Below are 27,454 nucleotides of genomic sequence, written 5' to 3' on the forward strand. Positions count from 1 at the left end.
GGGGTGTAGTTTAGACGTAGCCTTTGAAATGCAAGTGTTTAAGTGCTTGCCTGGTCTTACAGAAGTCACCTTTGCAGCTTAAATCTGTCACCTTCAGTTTTCCATTGACAAGCGTTGGCCATTCTCCAGAATAGAGAAAGGATGATCCAACCCATCTTATCATACATACCAGCCTATGACAAATGCACTGACAGTAGTTCAACCTGTCAACAGAAGTATGAAGACTGAGTTCTGAAATTCATTCTGCTATGTAGTTAGCAGATACATGTATGAGCAGGTGGCTTCCTCATTCTGCTACAAACACTCTGCACAAGTCAAAATGTGTGTGCGTGTGACACACCTACCTCCCTTTTATTTGAATAGTGTTATAAGTCTGTAAAACATGCTTAACATTTTCCAGCAGGACTATTACCTATTAACATATTGATGGTGTAAGGAAACACTACCAACTTGTTAGAGAAATTGTGGTGTCATAACTGAGCACTGCTACTGTAGTGAAATAAAAGATCCTTCCAACATTTGCCAATCCAGCATAACTAGTGAGGCACAGTCACAAACCTTAGGCGGACAGGGAGGGAGAAATATTATGGAAATGTAAATATAAAAAAAACTAAATCTATTGAACACACTATAGAAATAAATGTTACTTGCCCAATCAAGGAAGTTCAAAGCTTTTTCCACTTGGATTTTTATAAATTCCCATAGAAATGATGTGACCATGCCAAGGACATCTCTACAAGATCATGCAGAGATCAGGACAGTTCTGCTCTGCTTATTCAACATTCAAACACAGTATTGGGAGAGTCATATTGTCTCCTCATGGGGTAGGTCTACACTGCAACTGGCAAGTACAGTTGCAGCACACATAGGCATAGCTGAGCTAGTTTTGACTAAGCAAGCTCACCAAAAATAGCAGAGTCAAACCCAAAGGGATGGATGGTCCCTCGTAAAAGATTCATCTTAACAGCACCAGTGGGCATCACTAGTAACAAGAACAAGAGACAACAGGGAGAAAGAAAAATGAATGGAGAAATGGTACATAAGCAAGGACACAATTAAATGTGGACAAAAACTGAGTCACCTTTTCTGTGTTGAGTTCTGTAGATCCAGTTCTCATCGTCCTCTTCTACCTGATGCCTACATATTGATGTGAGCTCACCATCACTGCGAAACAATCTTTTTGACTGCCTAGACAAGGAGGAAAAATTTATCCAGCTCACAGCACGTGAGAGGGAACCCGAATTTTGCTTGAGTCTGAAAGACCTTGAGGTGCATTCCTTTTTCATTTTCTTTAAAGTCAACTACAGTACTCAACTTTAGAGAAGCCTCTTCTGGCGTTGATCCTATCCCCCACCACAGTGGCTGCTAAAATGCTAATCTTGAAATACAAGATCTTTCCAGGCTTTTTCCAATTCATTCAATCAAAACACTTGCTGCATTTAAACCAGCAGCAGTAGGGAGCTGGGTCACTATGCCCGTGCAATTCTCCTGAGGCAGACTTGCCTACAACACTTTGTAAGCTGCCAAATAAAAAAGGAGGAGGAAAAACAACAGTAAGTGGCACCTTGCAGGAGTTTCAGAAAAGCATATTAGGATTGTGTAGACATACAATACCAAAGTACATCCTTTCTGCACTCTCCAATCAGTATCCAAAACTGCAGTCCCATTCCGCTCCCTGACATAATTTTCCAGAAGTGAGCCTGCAATCCAGTCGTCTGTTCTATCTCATCAGAAACAATACCATGGGGAAACAGACACAGATCAAACAAGTTGTCAGAGTACGATATAAATTAGAGTACTTATGCCGCTGCTTCATGGCAACCGTGCTGCCGCTCTGATTCCTAAGCCCATCCGCCTTGCTTTCCCTTAATGAAAAGCCTAGTGAGAGATCTCCAGGAGGATTCTCCTAACAATAAAACAGACTGCGTGGCTATCGTTTCGGATTAGAGTGAAATACGATAGGCTCTCTCTCCTACAGGCACAGCCACAAAGGCAGCAGACTCCTCCTCTCCACAGCCAAGAGCTCAATAGCAATGAAAACTTCTGAACTCTGCACACACGAACAGGAACACTCACGTGCAACTCTTCAGACTCAGGAGGGAATAAATGATTGATACTTTATCTATAATTGCACAGACATTCTATATATAGGACATAGGGCTTGTCAATAAACACAGTGGGATATAAAAAGTCCTCAGTTGATTAAATATGAAAACAAAAACTGTACACTAGGAGGTTTGCACTGAACAGGCTAACAACACAGAATTGGTATGACTGCTGCTTTCAAATGCCTTTCACCCCTGGTTGTTCCTACCTTATCCTTTCATTACCAAAAGTGAAAACACTGAATCATCTGACTTAGTTTTTCAATAAGCCTGCCATGACTAAAATCATTACAGTGATGCCAGTAGTTTATTCAGTAGTTTGTACTGAGCCTGTTGAAAGGAAGGAATGAGGAGTCAGAAGGGAATGGAAAGAGAGGATGACAGGGCACGGTAAGAAGGCACAAAAGATAAAAGTTGGTAATATACAAAGTCCAGATATCATGACACTATTTCCTGATTATTTCTGATTTTACTGATTGACAAAACACTGGAAGGGATGTTTAAAACTTGCACCTAAAAACTCATGATATACTATGTAACATTATAACCCAAACAACAATATAATATATATTGAGAAACTACTAGTATAGCACCTTAAAAACAACCACCTACATTATTAGTAGATTTGACTGCCTTATCATTTAAAAATGCCAATGCAAAACGAGTGGCCGCAAAAATAGATTATTTTTAGCTGTCAAGTGCCAAGATCATTTTAAAAAATGATTTACAGTACAATAGAACACACCAACATTTCCTCCAAGCCTAGATGCCCTTCCACACACCTGTAAAATTTGCTAACACACACCCTTCAGAAACCATAAAAAGAAAAGCTTCAAGTTTTTCCAAAAATTATGGTACTCTGACTTATAATAAAAGGATACGGTTTAATTTACTGGCTACAAAGCAAAGAGCTAAGTACTGTATCACATTACTCTATGAATCAACTAAGCACACCAGAGTGACCTTTGGCTCCTACAACACAGTACAATGGGTTAGCCAACTGTCTTCAGTAAATAATTTAATAGGCTGCATTTAAATTGAAATCACCATGTGAGGTAATGCACATGTGCACATACAAACTGAAGACTTTCACCACTCCTGCAAGTAAACAAGTGAAAAAGCTAGTCCAAGGTTGCTAACTCACAATTTTACTTGGTGTTCTTTAAGTCCCAACTCCTGGAGGGATTTGAATATGTGAGAATCTCAGATTTCATATAAGAAAAGGTAAATTTCTAGCCTTCATCTTGAAGGGAAAAAGCTTGAAAATGTGATCCAAGTGCACCCTAGGCGAAAAGAAAAAGAACCCAATAGCTATACCTTTTTTAATATCTCAAGATTTTTAAGCCAATATCATGAGTCACGGGGGCCTGACTCGTGATTTATGAACACTTGCAGTTGGCAATATGGCTGTTTACTATACAGCTTCAGAAAATTCAACAAGAAAATACAGATAAGAATAAATAGAGTCATGATTACTACAGTCACTCTAAATAATATACAGAGGCTGTATAAAATCTCCGTTAGGAATTGTGGAATAATAGTCACCTCCACTGCACTGTAATTCTGAGAAATAGAAGAGATGGGGAAATAGAATAGCTGTCAACCCCGAAATGCAAGGGTAACTCCCATCTGTCTGTTTGATGTCCTGCCAGCGATTTTAAGACTTTAAGAATCTGTCAGACATAAAACAATGCTGAATTTAACTCATGATGTTGCATCACAAGTTGACAAAGTTCTGAAAAATACATTACCCTGATGTGGTTGACCCTATCAAAATAAACTGAGAAATGTTCTCATTTCCACTGTAAAAAAATAAATAAATAAATAAAACAGTGATAGGGCATTTATTTTAGAATTTTATATCCCCTGATCACTATATTTCACTGCAGGAATAGGAACATATTTTAAGTTACTATGATAAGGTCAAATACATTATATTGTTCCTGTTTATACTTTAGTGGCCACTAGCCTAATAACAAATGTTATAAACTCAGCACCAGCCATCACATGACAATTACTTTTGTCGTGCTGTACAAAAGGAATAGGAAGCAACTCTAAGTGGAAAAATGTATCTTGTACCCTTGGATTGTTTCCTATCAATCGCTTTTAATTTGCTGGCTTGCTCCATGGAAAATATAGTCAGTCCAACCCTTGATTATTGCCATGTACAGATGTTAGACTTCATTTACAAAGTGAAAATGGAAAAACACTAAACAGCCGTTATTACAGGATGCACATGTTCAAAACAAATGACTGTATGTATGCAGCAAAGGAGGTGGAAAATGTTAGTATTTGACAAACTTTAAACGGGAAATGTATCTTATAAGATGCATTGATCTATAAAAGTCATTTAAGAAAAACCAAGGGCACAATTCTATTAACTTTCATTCAATTACATTAGTTTCCAACACTACAATTTTTCTCTCTCATTACCTGTTACACATGCAAATGAGCTTTTAGGTTTCAGGATTAAATGGGTTAAAATGAAAACCCTGTATTTCACAGTTATACTCTGAAGATCCATGAATCACAGAAAAGGGAGCAGTTCTTGGAAATCCTAGGGGAAGCTAAGCAGGACTGAAGGAAAGGCTAAAGGAAAAAAATATGTGCCACATTTAAGGTACTGGATAAAACACAATATAGTTTATGACATCAGTACTTACTGTGGTTCATAAGTTTTGAAGTAGGCAAATGCAAATGACTTAAAGCAACTGATTTTTCCCCAAGTCCAACAAACTAAAAGATTGGTTGTAAGAACAAAAGCTTTCAGTTTTGCACAAAACTCAGACTTGCTGGATTTTTAGTTGGTCTGTGGTTTCTGGCACCATTCACATGCTATTTTAATCCTTACGTTTTCTCTAATTTCATTTCTGACTACTTGGTTTGACATTATCCAACATGATTCACAAGCATTGCTCCCTGGGGTACTTATTGCTTATGGTGAGTGAACACCTTTATCCAAGAGCAAGGGGTGTACCGGACAGTCTCTTTCTATACATATTAACCAAATCATTGTCAGACAGCCACAAAGGCAGTTAGATTTTCAGATTAAATAAAATCAAAAGCTCCTTGAAACCATATTGTTTGTAGACTCAACCTTTCACAAATGCTTCTGTAAACAGAACCAAAATGAATCATCACTCATACTTGCTCAGACAATGAGAAAACCATCCGGACACAATTCCAAACCCGTTATCTACAGCCACTGTACAGAGTGTGACTGATGATCTCCAGCCATGTAAATCATTTGAAAGCAAGTAGAAAACTCACTGGCTCTAAATGACACAAAAGCTCTGAACCTGCCCTACTTCAGAAACATTGCAGTCTACTCTGTTAAAGAGTGGTTGGGAACCCTTTTTGGGTGGGGGCCACTAACCCACAGAAAAATCAGTCAGAGACAGCACACAATTGAGAAGCAAAAAAACCAACCAACTAAACAAAAAAACCCAAAACACCCTCCCTGCCATGGCACCCAACTGAGAAGGAGAAAGATATGTCCCACATTCCCCTTGCACACCAGAGTCTAGGGGAGCCCAACCCCCTCATGTGGCGGGGGAGGGAGGGGGGAGACTGGAGTGCCAGTGCAGGCTCCCCAGTACTGGGGGAGAGGGGGCTTAAGCCTCAGAGGCAGGATCCAGGCAAGCTGGAGGCTGCATCCAGCCCCCCAGGCCTGAAGTTCCCCACCCCTAATGTAAAGGCACACTGATCAACTTGGATAGGCACCTGGGATATAAAGGGTTAACCCAACCAGGCCCACCTCACCACAGGCAAGAGGTGCTCCAACCTGACCAGGCCCACTGCGGGCAAAAGGTGCACCATAGGCAGGCCTGCCTGGCTAGGCCCACGATGCACCATGGGTGAAGGATGATGCGACAGGCCTGCTTGGAGTGGAACAGCTCCCCACTTGCAGCACAGCAGGCCCAGCTAAAGCATCGCTCGCCCCCGGCATGACAGGCCCAGCCTGGCCTCGCTGGAACATCCCATGGCATGGTGGGCCCAGACGGGTTGCAGCAGCCCTCCCACCCATGTCACAGAGGGCGCTCCAGACCACATGGGCCCACCACTCTGCTTAACCAGCTAACATTTTAAACAAAATTTTACATCCCTAATTGGCACAGTATAAAAATGCTTGGAAAGATAACAAGCTTTTATAATACCATAACCCAGAGCGCCATATACAGTAAACTTACGATAATCCGGCACCTTTAGGACCCAGGGGGTGCCAGATTATCAGATATGCCGGACTATTGGAAGGGTGGGCTTTGAGGGGTCTAGGGTGGTATTGGGGGATACCACCCCAGACCCCTCATAGTCCCCCCTTCCAATAGTCTGGCTCTGCCCCAGGCTTCCCCAATTCAGCCGCTGCTGGTCAGTTTCAGCAGCAGCTGAATCTGGATGCCTGCGGCAGAGCAGCTGGGGTGCTGCCGGGTTGGTCCGGTAGCGCCGCCCCTTGGCGCTGCGAGATAAGCCCGGCAGCACCTCAGTTGCTCTTGGGGATGCCTGGGGCAGAGCAGCTGGGATGCTGCCGGGTTGGTCCAGTAGCGTCGCTCCTCGGCGCTACTGGACCAACCCGGCAGCACCCCAGCTGCTCTGTCCCAGGTGTCCCCAAGTCAACCACTGCTGAAACTGACCAGCAGCTGCAGAGCAGCTGTGCCTCGGGCTTCCCGGAATCAGCTGCTGGTCAGTTTCAGCGGCGGCTGAATCGGGGACAGGTGGGGTGCTGCCGGATTGGTCCCGCAGCACTGAGGGGCAGCGCTACAGGACCTACCGGCAGCATTCCAGCTGCTCTGCCCCTGGCTTTCCCGATTCAGCCGCTGGTCAGTTTCAGCGGCAGCTGAATCGGGGAGCAGAGCAGCTCCAATGGTCCAGCTGTCTGGAGCACTTCCGGGTTCCTGATGGTGCCGGACCATCAGATGCTGGACCAATGGAGTTTTACTGTAGTTATTTGCAGCAATTATGCATACAGAAAACATCACTTTTTATTACAATAGGGCCTGAAGGTCCAACCAAAACTGTGGCCCTTCTGTGTCTACTGTATACAAACACATAATAAGCAGCAATTCCTTTCCCAAAGAGCTTACAATCTAAACAAACAAGGCAAAGGATGAAAGGAAAAAGAGCTAGAAATTGAGTTATTTGCCCCCAGTCAGACAGCAGACAAGTTACAGATGTAAGAACTGAACTCATGTTTCCTGACTCTCTTGTCCAGTGAGCTACGCTAGTCACTAGCCACATGTGGCTATCTGGCCAATTGAGTGTGTCTAGTTCACTAGAGCGGCTACTGTTTCAGAATTGGTTGGACACCATGGGACTAAGACATGAGACCGCCTTCTATTGGTCTCAGAATAGGGAAGCAAATATATAATGGAACAAATTACCAACCCGTGTTCTTTCAAAGATTATTATAATCTAATTGCAAGGAATAAAATTTTTTGAACTCTTACATTTTATTACTGATTATCCAGCAGGGGAATGTAAGTGAGGTGATTGGTTGGTTGGGAAATGGAAAAATGCATATAAAAGATAAGTATCCCAAATTTTATTTTTAATTGAAACATTATTTTTAGCATCACACACATACTTCAAATCAGTCAGACCTACAGAAAAGAAGCCTGCAACAACATTAAAATCCATCCACGGTAAATCCAGCCTTGAGCTTGGGGATCTTCACATGCACACATGACACCATCCCTCTGTCCCCTAACCTTGTATGGAAATAATATACTGACTGGCCCAGACAGGCATTTCATATCTTGTCTGAACACAGCAATGAGAAAAGGCAGGCAAAATCGCTCAACTATGCAGCATTGTCATACATCGCACCATACATTGTTGCTGACAAGCTGGGATTTTAAGTGTGTTTGCAGACCATAATTTACAGAGCTAATACATTCCATGCTATCAGTGGGCAAGTTTGTGGAGTTTTATTTCTGGAAGAGATCGGACTTCATTTGCCTCTTACTTTCACCAGTCTGACATCAGTGCAACTCCGCTAACATCAGATGACTTACTACTGATTTACATTTGTGAGAGAGCAGAACCAGGCTCATTACATTTGAAGTTTTTATTTATAAAAATATGAACAACAAGAAAGCATTTTATATTAAAAAAATTTTTTTGAAAAGGGAGATATGAGTCCACAAAATCTTCATGTAGAACTGCTTGGCACCAAACTAATAAATAAAATAAGCTTTCATAGCATAACCCCATAAAATAAGAAATACTCCTTTAAAAAAAAGTCAGTTTAGCCTAATAAATTCCAGAATTGATGCAAAACCAAAATTCCCCAGTAATCAACTTCCCAACATAAAAATGAATTAAGCAATCACAGACCACAAGAGAAATATTTTAAGTACTGAGACTTAATTGAACAGAGCTGTTACATTTTGGTGTATGTGGAGGGACAGAGTATTCTGAGGATGTGGAGTCGGCTTAGCAGTAGAGAAACCTTAATTTTTGCCTTGTCTAGCCTAGAAAGGCCTACTGATTCGGTAATAAAGCCTCTTAGTGGAGACAGATTGTACAGAGTTTCTTTGGCTGTTTAGAGTGTACCAGTTCCCCAAAATAAACTATATCAACTGGCTCTTTTTTTGGGGGGGGAGGGGGAGGGAGGGACTGGTTTAACTACATCTGCACTGATGCATTCTGCTGGCATGGTTATTACATTTAGGGGTGTGTTTTTACACACCCCTAACTGACATAGCTATGCAGGCAAAACTTAAGTTGAGACCAGGCTTTAGAAAAGGCTTGGCTTCTCCTATCCTATAGGAATGAATGTGGGCACTTGTTGGGTTCATAAAGATTGATGCATTTATCATGTCAGACATTGCATTATGGTGATAGAAATGTAGCCGTGTTAGTCTGGTGTAACAAACAAAAAACAGGACTATGTAGCTTTAAAGACTAACAAGATTGTTTATTCATCACCTAATAAACCATCTTGTTAGTCTTTAAAGTGCTACATAGTCCTGTTGTTTGTTTCATTGCATTATAGATTCCTTTATATCATAAAGGTACTTGACTTTACTCACAGATCAAGATGTTTATAAACATCTGTGCTCTGAATAAATGAAGTCATGTTGTTGGAATCAGGTCTGCGGCTGTTCTGAAGCATTGAATAACATGATATAATGATCAGCAGGTGAGCCACAATGCGGCTCCATGGAACAATTAACATCTCTAGACTACTACACCGACATGAATTGAAACTACACAAGACAGCATGCTTTGTGTAGTAGCATCAAACCCAGCCAAAACTAACAGCAGAAAATTCTGGGTTGTATTATAAAACAAGAAAAATGAAAGTTCAAGGCAAATGAGGGCAAACATTTTTTAATGGCATCTTCTGTCTAGAGAGCAAGAATTTTCAGAAAATTCCCATACAGTGTAGGGATAACATATTAATGTATTGAAAATGATTCCCCAAATGGAAGTGACCCCCCATAATTTGTTCCCCACAACTTAAAGTGTTTAGATTTATTATTAATTCTTATTCTTATTATTATTTGTTAAGATTGTTAAATGTTTAGACTTATCATTATTATTGCCACTTTAGAATATAATGTATTAGGTCATGTAACTTAGAACTGTTAAGAATATAATCCTATGTAACCAGAAACAGCCCCCCCCCCCCCCCCCCATGCTCCAGGGCATGCTCAAGTTTGTGCAAGGGGTTGCTTGAAATTGACATTGCAGAGATACATTGTAACAATGCATTGTCAAGCCACTAACTCTGCTATGGGAGCCAAGCCCTGTAATTGACTAAGGGCATTGTTACTTAATTGAGGCCTGTTCTCTTTAAAACATTGTAACTTTATTCAGCACTCAGAGAATGTTTTAAGCAATACCACCCAGAAACTTTCTGTAACTACAACTTTTATTATTATACAAAATACTGTATGAATGTATGAGAGAGTGCTTGGACGATGAATGAATGGTTCTGAGAGGTGCCAGCCTGAGAATACAGCAACAAAGGGCTGAAGAAGGAGTCAGGTGCCAGTGCAACCGAAAGGTGTCAAGTGGAGAAAACCAAGTACTGGAGGTCCACCCGATGAGATCACTGACGAGCACCTGGCAGCCACCCTGGAGACATTAGCATGATGCAGCAATTTCCATAGACTGGCATAGGAACAAATTCCTATAAGAACTGGACTAAAAAACTATGGAATCAGAGTCTAAGGTTCTGCTGCCAGCCTACCAGGCGCTTCAGATGCGCATCTGATCAGGACTTCGCTCCCCACTACCATCACTTGTGTACAGAATACCTGGCCAGTATTCTGTCACAAGCAACTTCCAGGCTGGTAACTATACACAGAACTTGAATGAATGGATGTATGAATGAATGGTTTTATATATATATATATATATAAGTGTATAAGGGTTAAGTAGTGTTAGGAATAAGTAGTTAAACAACGTTGTTTGCTTCTATCTTTTCTTTATTTTTTATTATTATCTTTACAATAAATGTGGCTTTTTGCCTTATCCCCCTCATAAGATCCTGCTTGCTTTTATTTGGTACAACAACAGCACTAAAACAAAAACATTACTACTACAGGACAACAGAACTGATGTGAGATCATAAAGAATCATACTAAGTTCTGGAGAGTGATCATCCTGTTTTTAGCAACAAGCTCATGTGAACCCTTTTATTATCCCAGTAAGGAAATAAAATTTAATCTCATTTATTTTAGTGTTTTTTTTTTAAACTGAGCCATGATTCTTCTCCAGCCAATAGTCCCAGAATTCTATAGGAAAGTCCCACATCTAAGAAGTTGCCACAGCAATTTGAGTTGCTATACCAGTTTCCACAGAAGGTCTAAATTCGGTGTGGTTGTGGCTTCATAACACAGAAATCTTCTTCACAGGCAAAACATCAAAGATACTTCTAACCATAAGTAATCACATTCTTTCCAAAACTCAAAATTGGCTAGGGTGAACAGTTACATGGCTTAGAAAATTTTAAAAAAACAAAACCCATATCTACTGACCAAGCAATCCCAGAAGCTGATGCACTCTACATCCTACTAAACACTGTAGGATGAAGAGGATTGTATTTAAATTTTCCTCTATCCATGGAAGATAATTATAGCATAATTTTATTGTAAAAAAGTTTGCATTTTTTTTCAACATACAAAGTATTCTAAATAGTCACTGTAATTAGAAGATCAGCAAAGTTTAGCAGACCACACAACAAAAAAAATACTTCATAGACATTTTGGCTGCCAGGTCTCTGTTTTTAGAAGCTCAATATTTTTCTGCTATGGAAAAGTCAATTAGGATGAGACATATCTAAATACATCAACTCCTTGGATTCTTTAGTTAACAAATGTAGGTGACTCTTATACATTTACCTTGAACCTAAAGAAACCATGGTTCAACTCCTGCTTCAGGCAACAGCTGAAAAAAAGAGTGATCTCCTGCCAATCACAAACACTTCCCCATATAATTCCAGCAAACACAAAAAAATTGCCTGAGAATTCTAAGGTAGAAATACCACCATCACTGCAGGTCAAAAGTGAAGAGAACCCATTAAACTTAAACAAAGCCTGTTTACACTGCCCCTTCACTTTCTCAAACACTCATAATTGAAATTTTTGTTTCAGCTCAGAGGAAGAGTTCTCAGAATCAAACCATCAACTGCTTCTAATCACACTGTCTCCTGGCAAGAAAGTGATGTGTAGTTTTGTAATTTTTTTACCTAATTTACTTAACAGTTTCTTCTCCGTCTCCTTTAATTTACTTAGCTGCTTTGAGCACCTGGTAAAGAAACTACGTCAAACTGCATATTCTCAGCTAAATTATACCACAGTTTAATAGATACTGCAGTGTTTTAAGTTTAGCACGTGTTGAAAAAGTTACCAGTTTCTTAACAGGTGTGCCAAAATATTTTTATTACCTGCCTATACACTTGTGTCCAGCGTGAGATCTGTAACATATTACAGTGATCAAGGTTCAGGAGACCTTGGTGAGGCCAAGAAAAATTTCTTGACAGCATGTGCCTTTAGGTTGTAGAAGTTTCTCATGGGAACTGTTGGCAGCCTTATTGCTGTAGATTTTTAAAACTAAACTGTACACCAGTAAATGCATAATGGAGAACAGTCCTATGCTGGCAGGGAAGCAGACTACATGACCTAATAAATATTTTCTATTTCTCACTTTTATGATTCAGTAGGCGCTAGAGAAATTGTAGAGAAGATATGACTGTTTACATCGGAAAGGGAAGAGATAGGAAAAGATGCTGACTATATTGAATAAGCAGCACCCTCTGCTGGTAGTTTAATATAAACAAGCACTAAGGCTTTTTATAGAGAAGAAAACAAGTGGAACAATGATGGTAAAACTACGGAAGCAGAGGTGGCTGAATTTGCATAATGTGCAATTTGCTGAATATCATTAGGCACATGAGTCTTCATAATTAAATGCTAATAATTAAAATAAAAAATAACTGACAGCTACCATAAAATCGTGAGTATAATGAGCACCTATTTATAATGTGCACCTACCTTTTCAACGTCAGAATCCTGGAAAAAAGTGAACTCCTATATATAATGCTCACCCCCATTATATTCGCGATTTTACGGTATATATAGGAAGGAAGGGGCTGCTCCCACCTGCAGGGTCGCCCGGGGAGCCGGCGGCAGATTTTGAAACCTGCTCCACCACCCAGTAGCCCGTGCGCTGCGCTAAGTTCATGCCTGCCACAGAGCCCTTTGCCCCCCCTCGCCCAGCTATCCACGCTGAGACCGGGCAGGCAGCGAGCCAGGGCGCTCCTCACCTTGTCCAGGAGCCTGTCTGAGCTTGCGCCTGCCGCAGGGAGCCCCTGCCCAGCTGAGCTCGTGCCACACTGAGCTCGTGCTGTGGGGAGCCCCTGCCCAGCTGAGGTCGTGCCTGTGACGGGGGGCCCCTGCCCAGCTGCCCATACGCCGTGCCGAGACCTGGCAGGCAGTGAGCCAGGGCGCTGCAGTCTGGCGGCGTCGCCAGCTTCTCGCCTTGTCCAGGAGCCTGGCGGGCCAGCACTGCAACTGGAAAGTTTCCATGCAGAGGAGAGGGTGAGTTAAAAACTTTAACAGACAATCTCCTTTGTATAATGTGCACTCTGGCTCTGACCCTAAAAAACCTGGAAAAAAAAGTGTGCATTATACTCGAGATTTTATGGTAATACCTACAGCAGAATATGAATTTCTTTTAAAAGGAACATTCAGTTCTCTCTCCGGCTGTGACACATCTCTACCAAATGATATGCCCATCATTCCACAATCATCAAAACACATTCACCATTTGAAATACAGCCACAGCAAAGGTTTGTTCAGACATTTACTGTTTATACCACTTCCCTCACTGCACCACGTTTCTATAGTCAGAGCTTAAACATTAGGGTAAGTTTACACTTACTGGCAAATCGATTCCCTGGGGGTCAATTTAGTGGGTCTAGTAAGAGTCACTAAATCGATCACTGATTGAACTCCTATTGACGCCATCATTCCACCAGAACAACCTCCCAAAATAGTAATAGAGATGTAGCCGTGTTAGTCTGGTCTTACTGAAATAAAAGACAGGACTATGCAGCACTTTAAAGACTAACAAGATGGTTTATTAGGTGATGAGGTTTTGTGGGCCAGACCCACTTCCTCAGATCAAATAGTGGAAGAAAATTGGCATGACCATATATACCAAAGGGATACAATCAAAAAAAGTGAACACATATAAAATTGACAAATCAGATTTTAGAACAGAGGGTGGGTGTGGGGGGGATGGGGGAGTGTCTATGAGATAATGATATTAGGGGTGATAATTGGGGAAGCTATCTTTGTAATGGGTAAGGTAGTTAGCATCTTTGTTAAGGCCCATTCGTAAAGTGTCAAATTTAAGCATGAATGACAGTTCTGAGGTTTCCCTTTGTAGTCTGGTGTTAAAGTCTCTTTGAAGTAAGATACATGTAGTGAGGTCATTGAGACAATGCCCAGTCTAGTTGAAATGACAAGAAACTGTTTTTTCTTTGAGAAACAGTCTGATGTCTGATTTGTGGGCGTTAATTCTTTGGCGAAGTGTCTGAGAAGTTTGTCCAATATACATAGCAAATGGACACTGTTGGCACATGATGGCATAAATTATATTTCTGGATGAACAGGAATATGTGTTCTTGATCTTGTAACAGAAGGTGTCAGCAGAGTAAATATGTGGACAAAGCTGGCAACGGGGTTTGTTGCAAGGCAAAGTTCCAGGGTTGGTATTAGTGTGGTATGTCCTGTGGGCAAGGACATTCTTCCCCTGCCACGTCTGGTGGGGGAAGCGTGGGAATTTAAAGGTGCAGCAACCTTTCTTTCTTCCTACAAGTTTGGTCTCCCCTCCCCCCTTTTTGTGTTTTTTTTGTTTTTGTTTTAAAGCAGGTTTGGTTCCCCCTCTTCCCCCCCCCTTTTTTTCTTTTTGTTCAACCAATTTCTTTCCCCGCCATGTTTGGGATTTTTTGTGAAAGTATCTGGCAAACCTACACACAAAAAAGGTAAAAACAAAATGCCCACCCGAATACAAGAACAACCACTACATGTAGATGTAGATAACAGAGCTATAAGCCATAATCAACTCTGGAGATGGAGCACCCACAGACAAAATAAAATAGTGGGTGCTCAGCACCATCAGCATGCCTCACCATTCAGCTCGTCTCCCTGGCTCCCAACCTGCCACTGATCAGCTGTTCAACAGCAGGGAGGGTGAAGGAGCAGGGACAGGAAGTGACGGAGCAAGGGCAATGCACTCAGGGGAAGGGGTGGAAAAAGGTAGAACAGGAGCAAGGGTGAGGCTTTGATGGAAAGGACAAAGTGAAGGCAGGGCCTAGGACAGAGCAGGAATGACTTGTGGATAGAACTACAGGCTGGTCTTAAATACACCTACTGACCTCAGAGTCCTGAAAATGTTCTTTATAACACATAGATTTCACAATTCCTCTGCTGAATACTGCCAAATATTTTCACAATGGAATTATACCCATATATTTTATGCAAACCAGACTTACAATGCATTAATTTTTAATGTCTAGCTTTTCTTTTGTCATACACCTCTGGCTCTGCATTTCTAGGAGACTAGAAAGAAGGGAGGAAAAACACACTTAAAAAGGTTTTCAAGTGCACATGTTCTGTACCCTAATGCTTTGCAAGTCTGTATATATAGAGAGAGTGTTGCAAGTCTGTGCAGATTTCAAAAAGATCCATGCCTTCCCAAGTGAAACCAAAACATGCCACACCTAGAGCAATGCTGTAATCTTGACTCAACCTTATGAGAAGTTCTCTCGCATTTCTAGGTGGAGAATGAGCATAATGAGTAATCTTGCTGACATATACCAAGGTGTAGATTTCATGCATAAATTACTGTATAAAATAGTGGGTGCTCAGCACCATCAGGAGGCCCCACCATTCAGCTCCTCTCCCTGGCTCCCAACCTGTCACTGATCAGCTGTTCAACAGCAGGGAGGGTGGAGGAGCAGGGGCAGGAAGAGATGGAGAAAGGGCAGTGCACTCAGGGGAAGGGGTGGAAAATTTTACTGTAATCTAAAATTAAAATGATAGGGCTGAGTCCCCATCAGCCTTGTTAAGCAGCCTTGCTAAAAATACATAAAGAAACATTATTTTAAATATTATACTGATGATAAATGTGTATTTACATGCATGCAGTGGGGGTGAGAGCACCAATACTGATAAACCAGAAGGATTTCCACATTACTCATTCACATATACCCACCCCTTCCATATTTGGACCTGAAACTACACAAGATTCTTTTTGACAACTCTGAAATATCTAATTGGGGGAGGGGGAAGGTGTTCATTACAGTTGCTTGTTGGGACTAGGATCAGGAATGCAGAAATAATGCCAGAAATGTGGTCTGCCCTCCGTCTAGACTGAAATGGACAAAACAGACAATATATGCAACCTCTGAAGAGTCATAGGAGTACCTGATGATCCTAGGGTTGCCAACTTTTAATGGCATAAAATTGAATACTTTTGTCTCAACCTGCCCCATCCCTTTCCTGAGGCCCCATCCCCCACATTGTCCCTTCCTTGAGGCCTGTCTCCTCATGCCATCCTCTCTCATTGTCACTGGGCTGGGGGGGGGGGGGTTTCAAATGTGAGAGGAGGGTGAGGGCTCTGACGGGCTGTGAAGGCTCCAGGGTGGGGCCAGGGGTGAGGGGTTCAGAATGTGTAAGGAGGTGCTGGCTCTGGAAGGGAATTTGAGTGCAGGGAGTTGACGTGGGGGGGGGAGGGCGGTTGAGCTTTGGGGCAGTGTCAAGGATGAGGAGCTTGGGGTTGGGAGAGGCTCCTGGCTGAGACCAAAGGATTTGGGGTGTGAAAAGGAACTTGGGGTTGGATCAGGGGGTCGGGCCTGGGAAGGGTTATGGAGTCCGGCCAGCACTTACCTAAGGTGTCTCCCAGAAATTGGTCAGCAGATCTCTGCGGCTCCTAGGTGCATAGGTACCAGAGAAGCTCCATGCACTACTTGCACCCGCAGGCACCTCCCACTAGTTGCGGTTCCTGACCAGTGGGAGATACAGAGCCGGAGCTTGGGGAGGGGGCAATATGCAGCACCTCCCTCGTTGTCCATATGCCTAGAAGCCTACCAGCTGCTTTGCAGAAGCTGCATAGAGCCACATCAAGTAGGAAACCTGCCCGCAAGCCCTAATGCAAGTTAAAAATTTTAGCGAGGCAGCACAGAGCAGAGCATAGATTTCCTTAATGTACAGTACTGTTTCCCCTGAGATATGTAAGTGCATATGTTACTTTCTCTACCACCTTTGAAATACAGATACTACCATGCTTTGTGGTTAGCACATTGTACGCTTTTCCTTCTCCAAAGCCTTTGTGAGTCACCTCCCTGTTTCATGCTATTGTCTTCCAAACAATTCTGGATAAAAGCATGTTTCTTCATTCTCACACCAAAAAAAAGATATTGAACAAGAGCAGGTTACAAAGATGGGATTATACTTACAGCCAATTTTTCAAAGCATTTCATAAAAATTGTGTAAGGCAAACTATGTGGTAACTACTGAAAATAAAGTAAACTGGCTTTATGAAAGTTATATTCTTTATCTCTAGCATTTAAAGTGTTTCCTTTCAACAGTGGCAAGACCAGAGCAGACAATTCAACAGATAAAAAGCGATTCATTCCTCTTATCCAGCATCATCTTTTTCTTCAAGCTGCACAGACATGTCAGGAAGCATTTTAAATCTTTACTTGTTGGTCATACTATTCTCTCATACAATGCTTGGCAACAGAAATCATACTTTTAATGGGACCCTCAAAGTATGGCACAATTCTTTTCTGGAAAAAGAAGAGGCTATGGGCTAATTTTGCTTCTATATTTTGTAGCCATGTATGACCAACCTTCATATATGAAGAGCTGGTCCGATCTTCGGCTTTTGTGTGAGCATTTCAGTGCTGGTGACAGCTCTAGAGAATGCAACTGCTGAATATGCCTCAGCACTGGCAGTTCTCTATGCACGAGATTAAAGTTCAGATTTCAGGTTAATGTACTCTGGTTTCGCTGAAGAGCTGGCCAATCAGCCAATAAATTATCACTTAATACACGATACATAATCCTTTGTGTTTATGCAGAGCATTGCATCTGAGGACTTTCATTGACAACATGCAAAGGCTAAGTGGGGTAAATTCTGCACTATCCTTCCTGGGAGAAGCAGCACACAAAACACAGCCCCATGGAGAACGGGGCAAAACTTTGTGCCTCACAGATTCTGGGCTGTTCTGAGGAGCAATGTCAGCCCCATACACTGAAGTAGCCTTTGGGGCTGCTGTAAGTGGCTGTAGACTCCAAAGCTGGGAGCAGATTGCACTGCAGCTCACAATTCCAGTTGCACCTCCAGCCCAATGCCAGTCCAGAGACTATGACTGCAGCAGTGGAATTTCTCTCCTAGCCACTTGCACTGCATTAAGACAGAGGAGCAAGGGGCTTAAACCAGGGGTGGAGAACTTAAGGCCTAGGGGCCAGTTGTGGCCCCCGCTTGCCTAGATTTGGCCCCCGAGGCTCGACCCCAACACTGGGGAGCCCACTATGGTGCTTCAGCCACCTCACTCCCACCAGAGCACACAAAATCTACTAGCTAGGGCTCCTCTAGGCTCTGGTGTGCATAGGGAATGTGGAGAGTGTCTCTCTCCTTTTCAATCAAGGATCATGTCAGTGAGGATTTGGTTTGGTGTTTGTTTTTTGCTTCTCACTTGTGTGTGGTACCCAACTGATTTTACTGTGGGTCATCAGCCACCAATCCAAAAAATATTCCCCACCCTGGGTTACATAAGTAACTTAAGTGCTTAAATGGGAGAAACAGTATTCGGGGAGAATTCCACTATCAGAGCATTCAAGAAAACAGTAGCCTCAAATCTTCAATGGTTCTATCCAAGTAGGGATGTGAAACCTATACTGTTAACTACATTCATGGTTACACATGCAAGGAGCTGATTTAAAAGCCGGCTCCCAGCCCACACCAGCCCACCTGGCACTCCACACTGCTGCCTCTGATACTTTCAGCGGTTACTTGTTTACTTAATTACATGCATTTTAGCATCCCTAATTCCAAGGGTAATCCACTAAATTCATTAAAACAAACCATATATATTTTTACAGCATAGTCTATTAAGCTCAAGGAGTGTGTGTGTGTGTGTGTGTGTGTGTGTGTGTGTGTGTGTGTGTGTGTGTAAATAAAATACACACACACGCACAATTTGAAGTATGTCACTTTTATTTTAGGTATCAGTAACATTTATCTCAGGGTATCTAGTGCAACAAGCACTGCGTACCTACTAACACATTTCACATTTCACTGGGTGAGATCAGGGCTGGGAGGAGAATTCTAATAGTTTAAACTGACCTGACATGCCACATGTATATTTCAAACCACTTTATACAAAGTAAAGTATCGTTATCCTCATTGCTACAGAAAAGGAATCTGAAGCACAAAAGTGAAGTGGCTTGAAAGGTCACAGTATCAAGAGCAGAAGCAACACTCTTGATTCTCAGCACTGTACTCATTCCACTAGGTCACAGTTTCCCTTAAAGAAAATCAGCACCTGAGAGAACCCATTCTAGTACTTGCAGACCTCTCTCAACACAGTAAACTTCCGATAATCCAGCACCTTTAGGACCCAGGGGGTGCCGGATTATCAGATATGCCGGACTATCTGAAGGGGGGGCTACGCGGGGCCTGGGGTGGGGTGATGCCACCCCAGAGCTCTTATAGCCCCCCCTTCCGATAGTCCGGCTCAGCCCCAGGCATCCCCGATTCAGCCGCTGCTGGTCATTTTCAGCAGCGGCTGAATCGGGAACGCCTGCGGTAGAGCAGCTAGGGTGCTGCCGGGTTGGTCCGGTAGCGTCACCCCTTGGCGCTAAGAGACCAACCCGGCAGCACCCCAGCTGCTCTGCTCCCGGCTCCCCTGATTCAGCTGCTGGTCAGTTTCAGCAGCGGCTGAATCGGGGAAGCCGGGCGCAGAGCAGCTCCAATTGTCCGGCTGCCCAGAGCACTTCCGGATTCCCGATGGTGCCGGACCATCAGGAGTGCCAGAGCATTGGATGCTGGACCAATGGAGTTTTACTGTAAATTCCCCCAATCACTTTTGTTTTGCTGGAAATCCATCTTCCCCTCTTCTGTACTGAGGTTTCATTTGCATCCAAAAGTTTCTAAAAGATCAGCCAAGAGAGGAGCTCAGAGAAGGAAAAACATAGCTTTTCCAATATAGAGGCGGGAAAAGCCAAGATAAATCATTTAGGTAAATCCTGCACTGAGGTAAACCTTTTTTTCCCCCCCCTCGGTCAACTAGATATTGCAATTTATTGAAACAGTCTGTTGACATTAAGTGATAATGTTTTTTCCACTACAGTTCCAAGAAATGGTATTTCCTTTACCCAACTTTATCCTGCAGCTCTCTTCAATGTTATAGTTTAATTAAAAAAAACCCCAAACAAATAAATAAAGGAAACCTTTGAATCAACTCAGAATTCTTTCTTTTATCTCACCAGCTGATCATGATGCCTCCAGGAGTAATTAGACTGATTTACAACCATCAGGGAGTCCAGTGTAGTGCAGGGCAGCCATGTTTTTCGCAGATGCATTCTGGTCAGCTGTCCATAGTGTTGGTGTCTGGAAGATTGCAACTGTGGATGCACATCAGGAGGAGGAGCAAAACTCTTGGCTTTGGATTCACTATCACTCAGACATGGGCAATTGGGCTAAATGGTCACAGACATGGGGTAGACAGGCCTGGAGGTAAAAGTGAAACAGAGCTGGAGTCAAGGATCAGGGCCACAGGACATAGTCAAGAACAGAGCTAAAGGTCAGAACCAGGGATCAGAAGCTGAATGCCAGGACCAGAGGGTGAGACAGAGGCTTGGTGAGGAAGCAGAGTCAAGGATCAGGGCTGGTTTACAGTAAAAGGTTATCATTGCTGCCTTTTTCCACAGTCAGCTTTGTAAGCCAAAGGGTTTGAGCCATTGGAAGCAGGATGTATAAAGGTGAGATAATGACTTTTGGTCAGCAAAATAGCAACTTTTGTCTCTTACTGAACACTTACTCCCAGCTATGAGTCATAATCACAGGACTATCTTTTTCTGGCTACATCCTCTCCTCATTCATTTGTATGGAGTTCAGAACAAAACCATGAGCCAAAAGAACACAACAACAGTGCCCTCTGTGAAAGTTTGTATCCAGTTTACCTAGTAATTTCTACATTGCTTGGACAAAACTCATAGCACAAAGAATAAACTAAAAGTTTCTACTTTCTAAAAAAATCACCAAAATGTTCTCATTTGTCTTTCCCCTGTTCTTTAATAAAAGTGATAAAGCCATCAAACACTCAATGACCACCTCCTCCCAACAGATCTGTTTCTACACATCCTTGGATTTGGAGGGAAAAGAAGAGGGTGGCCACAAACTGCACCTTTTCTTCAGAGGCTGAAGTTTATGCAGATTAACTACAAAAAGAGAGGGCAGTTAGAGAAATCAAATTCACCCATTGATTTTGTTACCTTATCTTATTGTTGGTTAGAAGTAAACATATTTAGAGCACTCTATGCCTAGATATTAAAGGGCAGTAGGGACAGAAAGATAAGTTAAATTGAACAGATGAATTCAAAATACTTAGGAAATATTTTATTCATAGTGTTGCCATGGTTGGCTGTATTTCTGGTGGTCTCATCACATGACAATCTTTAATTAAAAATTAATCTAATTCTCGAGACTCCAGGACAATCCTGGAGGATTGGCAACCCTATTTATTCATCTTTAAAAGCTAATCCATCATTTTAAAAAACCTGGAAGAAATGAAGCATATATGGATTACTTTCTAAATATGGTAGCAACAGCAGAATCTTGTATGTGTACTCAGTCAGTAATCATTAAGTACAAGGTATTTCATGCCAATCTGTGTGAAAACTCAAGCATTTGAGTTGAGGAACCTGTGGAATGAGTACAGGCAGTCCCCGGGTTACGTACAAGATAGGGACTGTAGGTTTGTTCTTAAGTTGAATTTGTATGTAAGTCGGAACTGGTACATTTTGTAGGGGAAACTCTAGCCAAACATTTCTCCAGAGCTCAGTTTTATTCTCCCACACCTCACTTCCCTCAGTCCTTTATTCTCAAGCTGAGGTGTCTGCTGAAAAAAGCCGCTCCACGTCTCCCTGGTCTGCTGGGGGGAAGCAGCTAGTGTGGGGTTGCCTCACCCCATTTGTAAGTAGGGATCCGATGTAAGTCGGATCCATGTAACCCGGGGACTGCCTGTACTGCAAAGGTACTCAAGCAATCCACAGAATCATACACTCCAAGTCTGTTCTGCAATAAAAGAGACTCACTAAGGCTTTGTCTACACTGCTAAGTTTAAAGTGAGGCAGATAGTGTGGTCACAACACTCTTCCAGCCTTGTAGGTAAACCAGATAAGCACTGGGAGGCTATTTACACTGACACTTTATAGCACTGTAACTTGCTGCACTCAGGAGAAATAGGGGTTCACACCACCAAGTGAGAAAATTACAGCGTAGAGAAGTGGCAGTGTAAACAAGCCCTGAGAAAAGCCATTAGAAAATTCTCTAGCAGGTCACCAAATTACTTGTCTTATATTAGTTACTGCAGGCAAGAAACTTTGGTTCCCTATAAAAGGGGACGATAAGTGTACGTTTACCTCGCTGGAGTTCTATAAAAGGTGGAACAGCAAATAATGAAAACACTATAATCTAATTCCTATCAAAAATATTCTCCTCTAGTTAAATCATGCAGCTGTTTTTATCTGGAAATAATTAACTAAAAAGGAAGGTACTAGGAAAGAGGAACTCAGGAATACTTGAAGCATTAAGCAAAACAAGTTTTTTTTCTATTTGCATAATTAAAACAGTGTAGACCTGTAACTAAAAACTGACCTACACTTAAATAACATTTTAGGTGGTTTAAAATACAAAAGACCTCTTAATTACCAATGCACAGAGGCATTGTAGAGTTATAAAAGCAGAGCACACTGTCTACACATGGAATACATATGTTCATAATACTTACGAAGCAGAAAAGGTTGATGTCATTTAGCCTGTTTCACGTTATGGCCTGTTTTTAAGACTCATAGCAATACCACCCTACCACTACATAGTAAGTCCTCAAAACACAATACAGGTTAAACTTCCTAAATCTGGGACTCTGGTGTAATAGTTGTGAGATCCAGCCCGGAGTCCAGTGGCAGGAAGCCCCAACCAACAGGACCAGAGATGGCTGGGGATCCCGCTGAGAGGAGCCCCATCAGAGTGGGATAGCAGCAGGGCACTGGCAGCTGGTGAGCCCCGTCCCCGGGGAACCCAGACCAGGCTGGGCAGCAGTGGGACCAGTGAGCCCCATCCCTGCAGAGCTCCGTCCTGGCATGGCAGCAGCAGGGCAGCCGTGGAGCCCGGCAGGTCAGCAGCTGAACTGGAAAGTCCTGTCTTCAGGGAGCCCCAGCAGGGCCACTGCAACAGCTGGGAAGCTCCATATCTGGCAAGCCTTAGCCAGCCCACTATGCCTAAGCCTGGCAGCAGCAGGACTATAGTCCAGTGGCAGTGGGGCTAGAGCAAAGCCAGCCACAGAGAGAGGCAGCAGGTTGGGAGGCCGGTGGCAGGGGACCTCCCCATATCGAGCAAATTCCCTCATTCGGCAGGCCCCCAAAGTGCAGGACCAGGGAGGTCCAACCTAGAGTATTTCATCATAACTTGGGCCTGAGGACAGACGATGGCTAGTCGAGCTACAATTTACACCTTTGATTGCATCCATATAAACATACCTCCTCTGCCACTATTATAATCAGGTGCACATTTACTGAATTGGGCCTTGCAATAATAGTACAGATAAATAAAAGTATAAAAATATATTACTTATCATCTGAGTTTCTATACTGGCACCACAGTATTTAAGTGCGTCTGAAAAAATGATTGAGTGGACTATGTTAAAATTGTAAGCTGCCACATAAAATGTGTTTTTTACTATTGGCAGATGGGGGCTTTGTAGGGAATCATGCACTCTAGGCCTAAGCCAGTGGTCTCCAACCTTTTTACACCCAAAATCACTTGTTAAGTCTCAGAACAGGCGAAGATCTACCACCCCGCCCCTTCCTTGAAGCCCCGCCCTCTCTATTCTCCTGTCCATCACTTGCTATCCCCAGTTATACACTCTGTTAAACAGTTTATTTTTTAATTATGCAATATATAAAATTAAAATCCCGTTTATAGTTATGAAATAAATGGTCTTTTTAATTCATGCTATTTAAATGTCAAATGAAGCATTTACAATTATACATTTTGTTCTCTGCTATTTTGTAAATCTAAAATCAAGTATTGATAATTATATATTTTTTCTTCCAATAACAAAGTATCAGTGTGACTCCTGTGACTGAACAGTATCTGCCAGTGTCTTGAAGTCTGGGTTGTAGTCTGAGATTGCTAGTCGTATACAGTTCATCAGCTGGGCATATGTGATCCTGCGCTCAGCCTGGGAAGCTTGCTCCAGCACAGCTGGAGCTAGACACAGCCTCCCTGGGCTGAGCGCAGGGCAGCCGGGCTGGAGGGAAGAGATGTGGCTGCCCGGCCAGCTGGCCATGGCGCTCAGCCAGGGTGCGCCAAGATCCACGTGGGCAGGCGCAGAGGAGAAGCTGTCGATCAGGTGGAGCATGGGGCAGCCTCTTTCAGCTGAAAGCCACAGTCAGCTGGCTGGGGTGTTTCAGCCCTCCTGACCTCCCAGCTCCCACCATTCCTAGCAGCTACTCACCTGTGTTGTTGCTCGGTGAGTAGCTGCTCCTCAAATGAGGAAATCTAATGTAAATGTACTGCACAGGTGCACAGTTCAGAGAGGGCTCAAGAGCTACTCTTAGAGCCCCTGAGATCTACCGGTAGATCGCGATCTACTGGTTGGTGACCACGGGCCTAAGCAATCACTCTGCAGACCACCAGCCTATAGTAAGATGGGATGTATTGTGCCTCTTGTGGTATGAATCAGCTTGTTTTGTCTCACTCTTTTTAGTTTTCTGTAGGGCTGCCAATTCACTTGCATTAATGCCTGTGATTAACACAGGACAGGATTAACACATTTATTTTTTAGATGCATTAATCACAGACATTGCTGCAGCATTTCAAAGGGAAGATGCACACGATAAAATTTTTTAATCTCTTGGCAGTCCTAGTTTTTTGTTCTGACTTCTAAGAAATAAAGTGGTGTTAACTTGTATAACATCTCAGCGTGCAATGCAGGAACATGAAAGGCCACTCAGACCTTTAAATATAAATCACCAACAACCAAAACTGCATTCAGAGGTGTTTAAGACTGTATGGAAAATATGAGAAATAGAACTACACCTAAACAGTAGCCCACTTGAAATCAGCTATAGGCAGCAAAACAGGAGATAGCCTACAAGGGATGTCCTTGCCTCTATTTTTTAGAAATAAAAGCCTTGCTGAAAGGTCAATGTAACACACTGTACCTTCAATTAATCCATGTGCGCCATTTATGGGGAGCCTCCAGAGTTTGAACACCTGGGGTTCTACTTGAGATCTGTTGAAAGCTGAATGCCCTGGCTCCAAAGGCAGCTCTTAACTGCAATAGAGTTTGAACTACTTGCAGCTTTGCCTTTGGGGCAGGGAGTTTATTATAAAAAGAGAGAAGCAGGTAATTAAGAACAACATCTGAAGAAGTGTGCTGTGCCCACGAAAGCTCATGATACCATCTACATGTTTTGTTAGTCTTTAAGGTGCTACCAGACTATTTATTGTTTTTTAAGTTTATCCTGTACAGCTAACTCAGCTACCTCCTGAAGCTTTTGAACAAAAGACTGGTCATCCAAGTAATTGCCAGATACTTAACGTGCGTGGGTTGGTGGGTGCATGGGAGGGGGGAGAGTAGCAATGAGTGTTGTGCAGCTGGGATTTTAATTTGTCCAAAGCTGACTGCAAAGAGTTACAAAGGGATCTCACAAAACTGAGTGATTGGGCAACATCAAGGCAGATGGAATTCAGTGGTGAGAAATACAAAGTAATGCACATGGAAAAATATAATACCAACTATTCACACAAAAATGAAGGGATCTAAAATAGCTTGTTGCTACTCCAGGAAGAGATCTTAGAATCATTGTGTACAGTTCCCTGAAAACATCTGCTCAATGTGCCACAGCAGTCTAAAAACCTAAAAAACTAACAGCCTACTAGTGGTGCAAATTCACACATGCCTCAGTGCACATAATAAAATTAATTCTACACCTGGATGGTAAAGATTAGAGGGAACATTGGATACAACTAGGCTAGTGAATTAACATGACATGGGCCCACAGTTCCAGGTTGTACCCTGTTGTGCCATATGGGTTCTATAATCAGTGGCAGCAAATATTTGCAAAACATTATGAGATCTTTGGATGGCATTATAGGGGCTAACTATTATTAACCAGAGGACCATATCTCCTCTATATCCTAATGCAATTATTTTAAACACCTTAATATATAAAAGAATGTGTAATTTTAAAAGGATTGTGTACATCAAAATATGGTTTCAAAATTGTACATATTTTGAATGGTCTTTGTTTTTAAATAAGGCTGTTGTAGTGTCTTAGTATACTAATCATTCTTGCTTATTAAAATGTAAGAAATAAATAATTCAAATATGCTCCTGAAGGACAAACCAAAGGCCATTTTCAAAAGGGAGAGAGTCTCCCATGGATTCTCCCACTTTCATATAGAGTTTTTGCCCCTGGTTATGCTTGGTATTTCAATTAAAATGGTAATGCAATGAAAGCCAGAAGATTCATCCAAGCCACAAACCTACTGCAGTATTAACCAGCAAATGCCTTACAAGAGAGGGAGAAAAAAAACCTCGTTTACAAGAATGCTTCATACTGAAATTTTTGAGCATCATAAAGAATGTTGGCCATCATCCTTACTTCCACATGAACCAAAATTAAACTAATGCCATATATTAGATGCATGAATTTCCTGCACTGCACATATCTTGAGTGACAAATTTAAGAACATTCACATCACAAATCTGTGCACCATGACATCAATTTAACTCTAGATAAACTATAACTCCACAAAAACACAAAAATCTCGCCAAAGATCAGCAGTTTATGAACTCTATTACATTTTTGAACTTATAAAATGTGACTACAGTCATATCTTGCAATCAGTAACCCAGTACAAATATTACCTAACAGAAGATAGATTCCTTGGTAAATTCCACACACCTCAAGCAAAAGCTGAGCAAACAGATGAGCCGTGTACTACATCCTGAAGGTCAACAAGCTTTGGATACACCAAATCAATGGTGGAAATAATTTGCCGACTTGGAGGCCCTCAGCTAACAATGTGCTGTCAATAGACCCCAGAAATCTAAATTATGCACTTTGTGTATGCACTCAGATACAGCCACTGTACATGGGTAAGAAGGCAGCCACATCAATACCTAGAAATGAGCAGGAAGCCAGTATAGGCTGCAAAGCTCCGAACAGAGAATCCCACTAAGCATGCAGTCCCATCACATTCTGATTCTCACGAAGCTCTCATGCATAAAGAAGGCATGAATAACTAGGAAAAAGTCTATCTTGAAGAAAAATGTCAAGATCATTGTGTCAAACACTAGCAAATCTACCCAGCAGTACTCAGGTCCTACAGGACCGGGGGGCTGGCAGTATGGAGGGTACAAAATTCAGGCCAGGGCATTAGGGATGGGGAGGGAGTGCAGGGGGATGGAAGGCTGAGTGCAGAGGGATGGGAGCAGTGGGAGGTCTCAGGGCAGGGGAGGTCCCATCTGACACAGGCTTTTTCTTTCCCTCAGCCCCTCCTCCCTGACACCAGGGGCCTTCCCTGCCCAA

The 27,454-nt window shown here is 42.4% G+C and overlaps 1 protein-coding gene across 8 annotated transcripts in view; it reads right to left on the minus strand.

Annotated features, from left to right (window-relative positions):
• The window catches only part of NHSL1 (NHS like 1), a 263,051-nt gene that overhangs the window by 160,111 nt on the left and 75,486 nt on the right, over positions 1-27,454 (minus strand). The window contains exon 2 of one of the 8 annotated variants that reach the window (XM_075924289.1): positions 20,117-20,360. The exons of 5 other annotated variants lie outside the window; for them this stretch is intronic. Coding sequence is in view for 2 of the 3 variants with exons in the window: in XM_075924285.1 (XP_075780400.1) it covers positions 1,082-1,286 (205 nt within the window). In the remaining variant the exon portion in view is untranslated. Of the gene's footprint in view, positions 1-1,081; positions 4,622-20,116; positions 20,361-27,454 lie in introns of those variants that run through there. 2 more of the 8 variants (XM_075924285.1, XM_075924287.1) reach the window with 2 other exon arrangements.

The sequence above is a fragment of the Pelodiscus sinensis genome, chromosome 3 (assembly GCF_049634645.1).
Source record: "Pelodiscus sinensis isolate JC-2024 chromosome 3, ASM4963464v1, whole genome shotgun sequence".
NCBI classification, from domain to species: Eukaryota; Metazoa; Chordata; order Testudines; family Trionychidae; genus Pelodiscus; species Pelodiscus sinensis.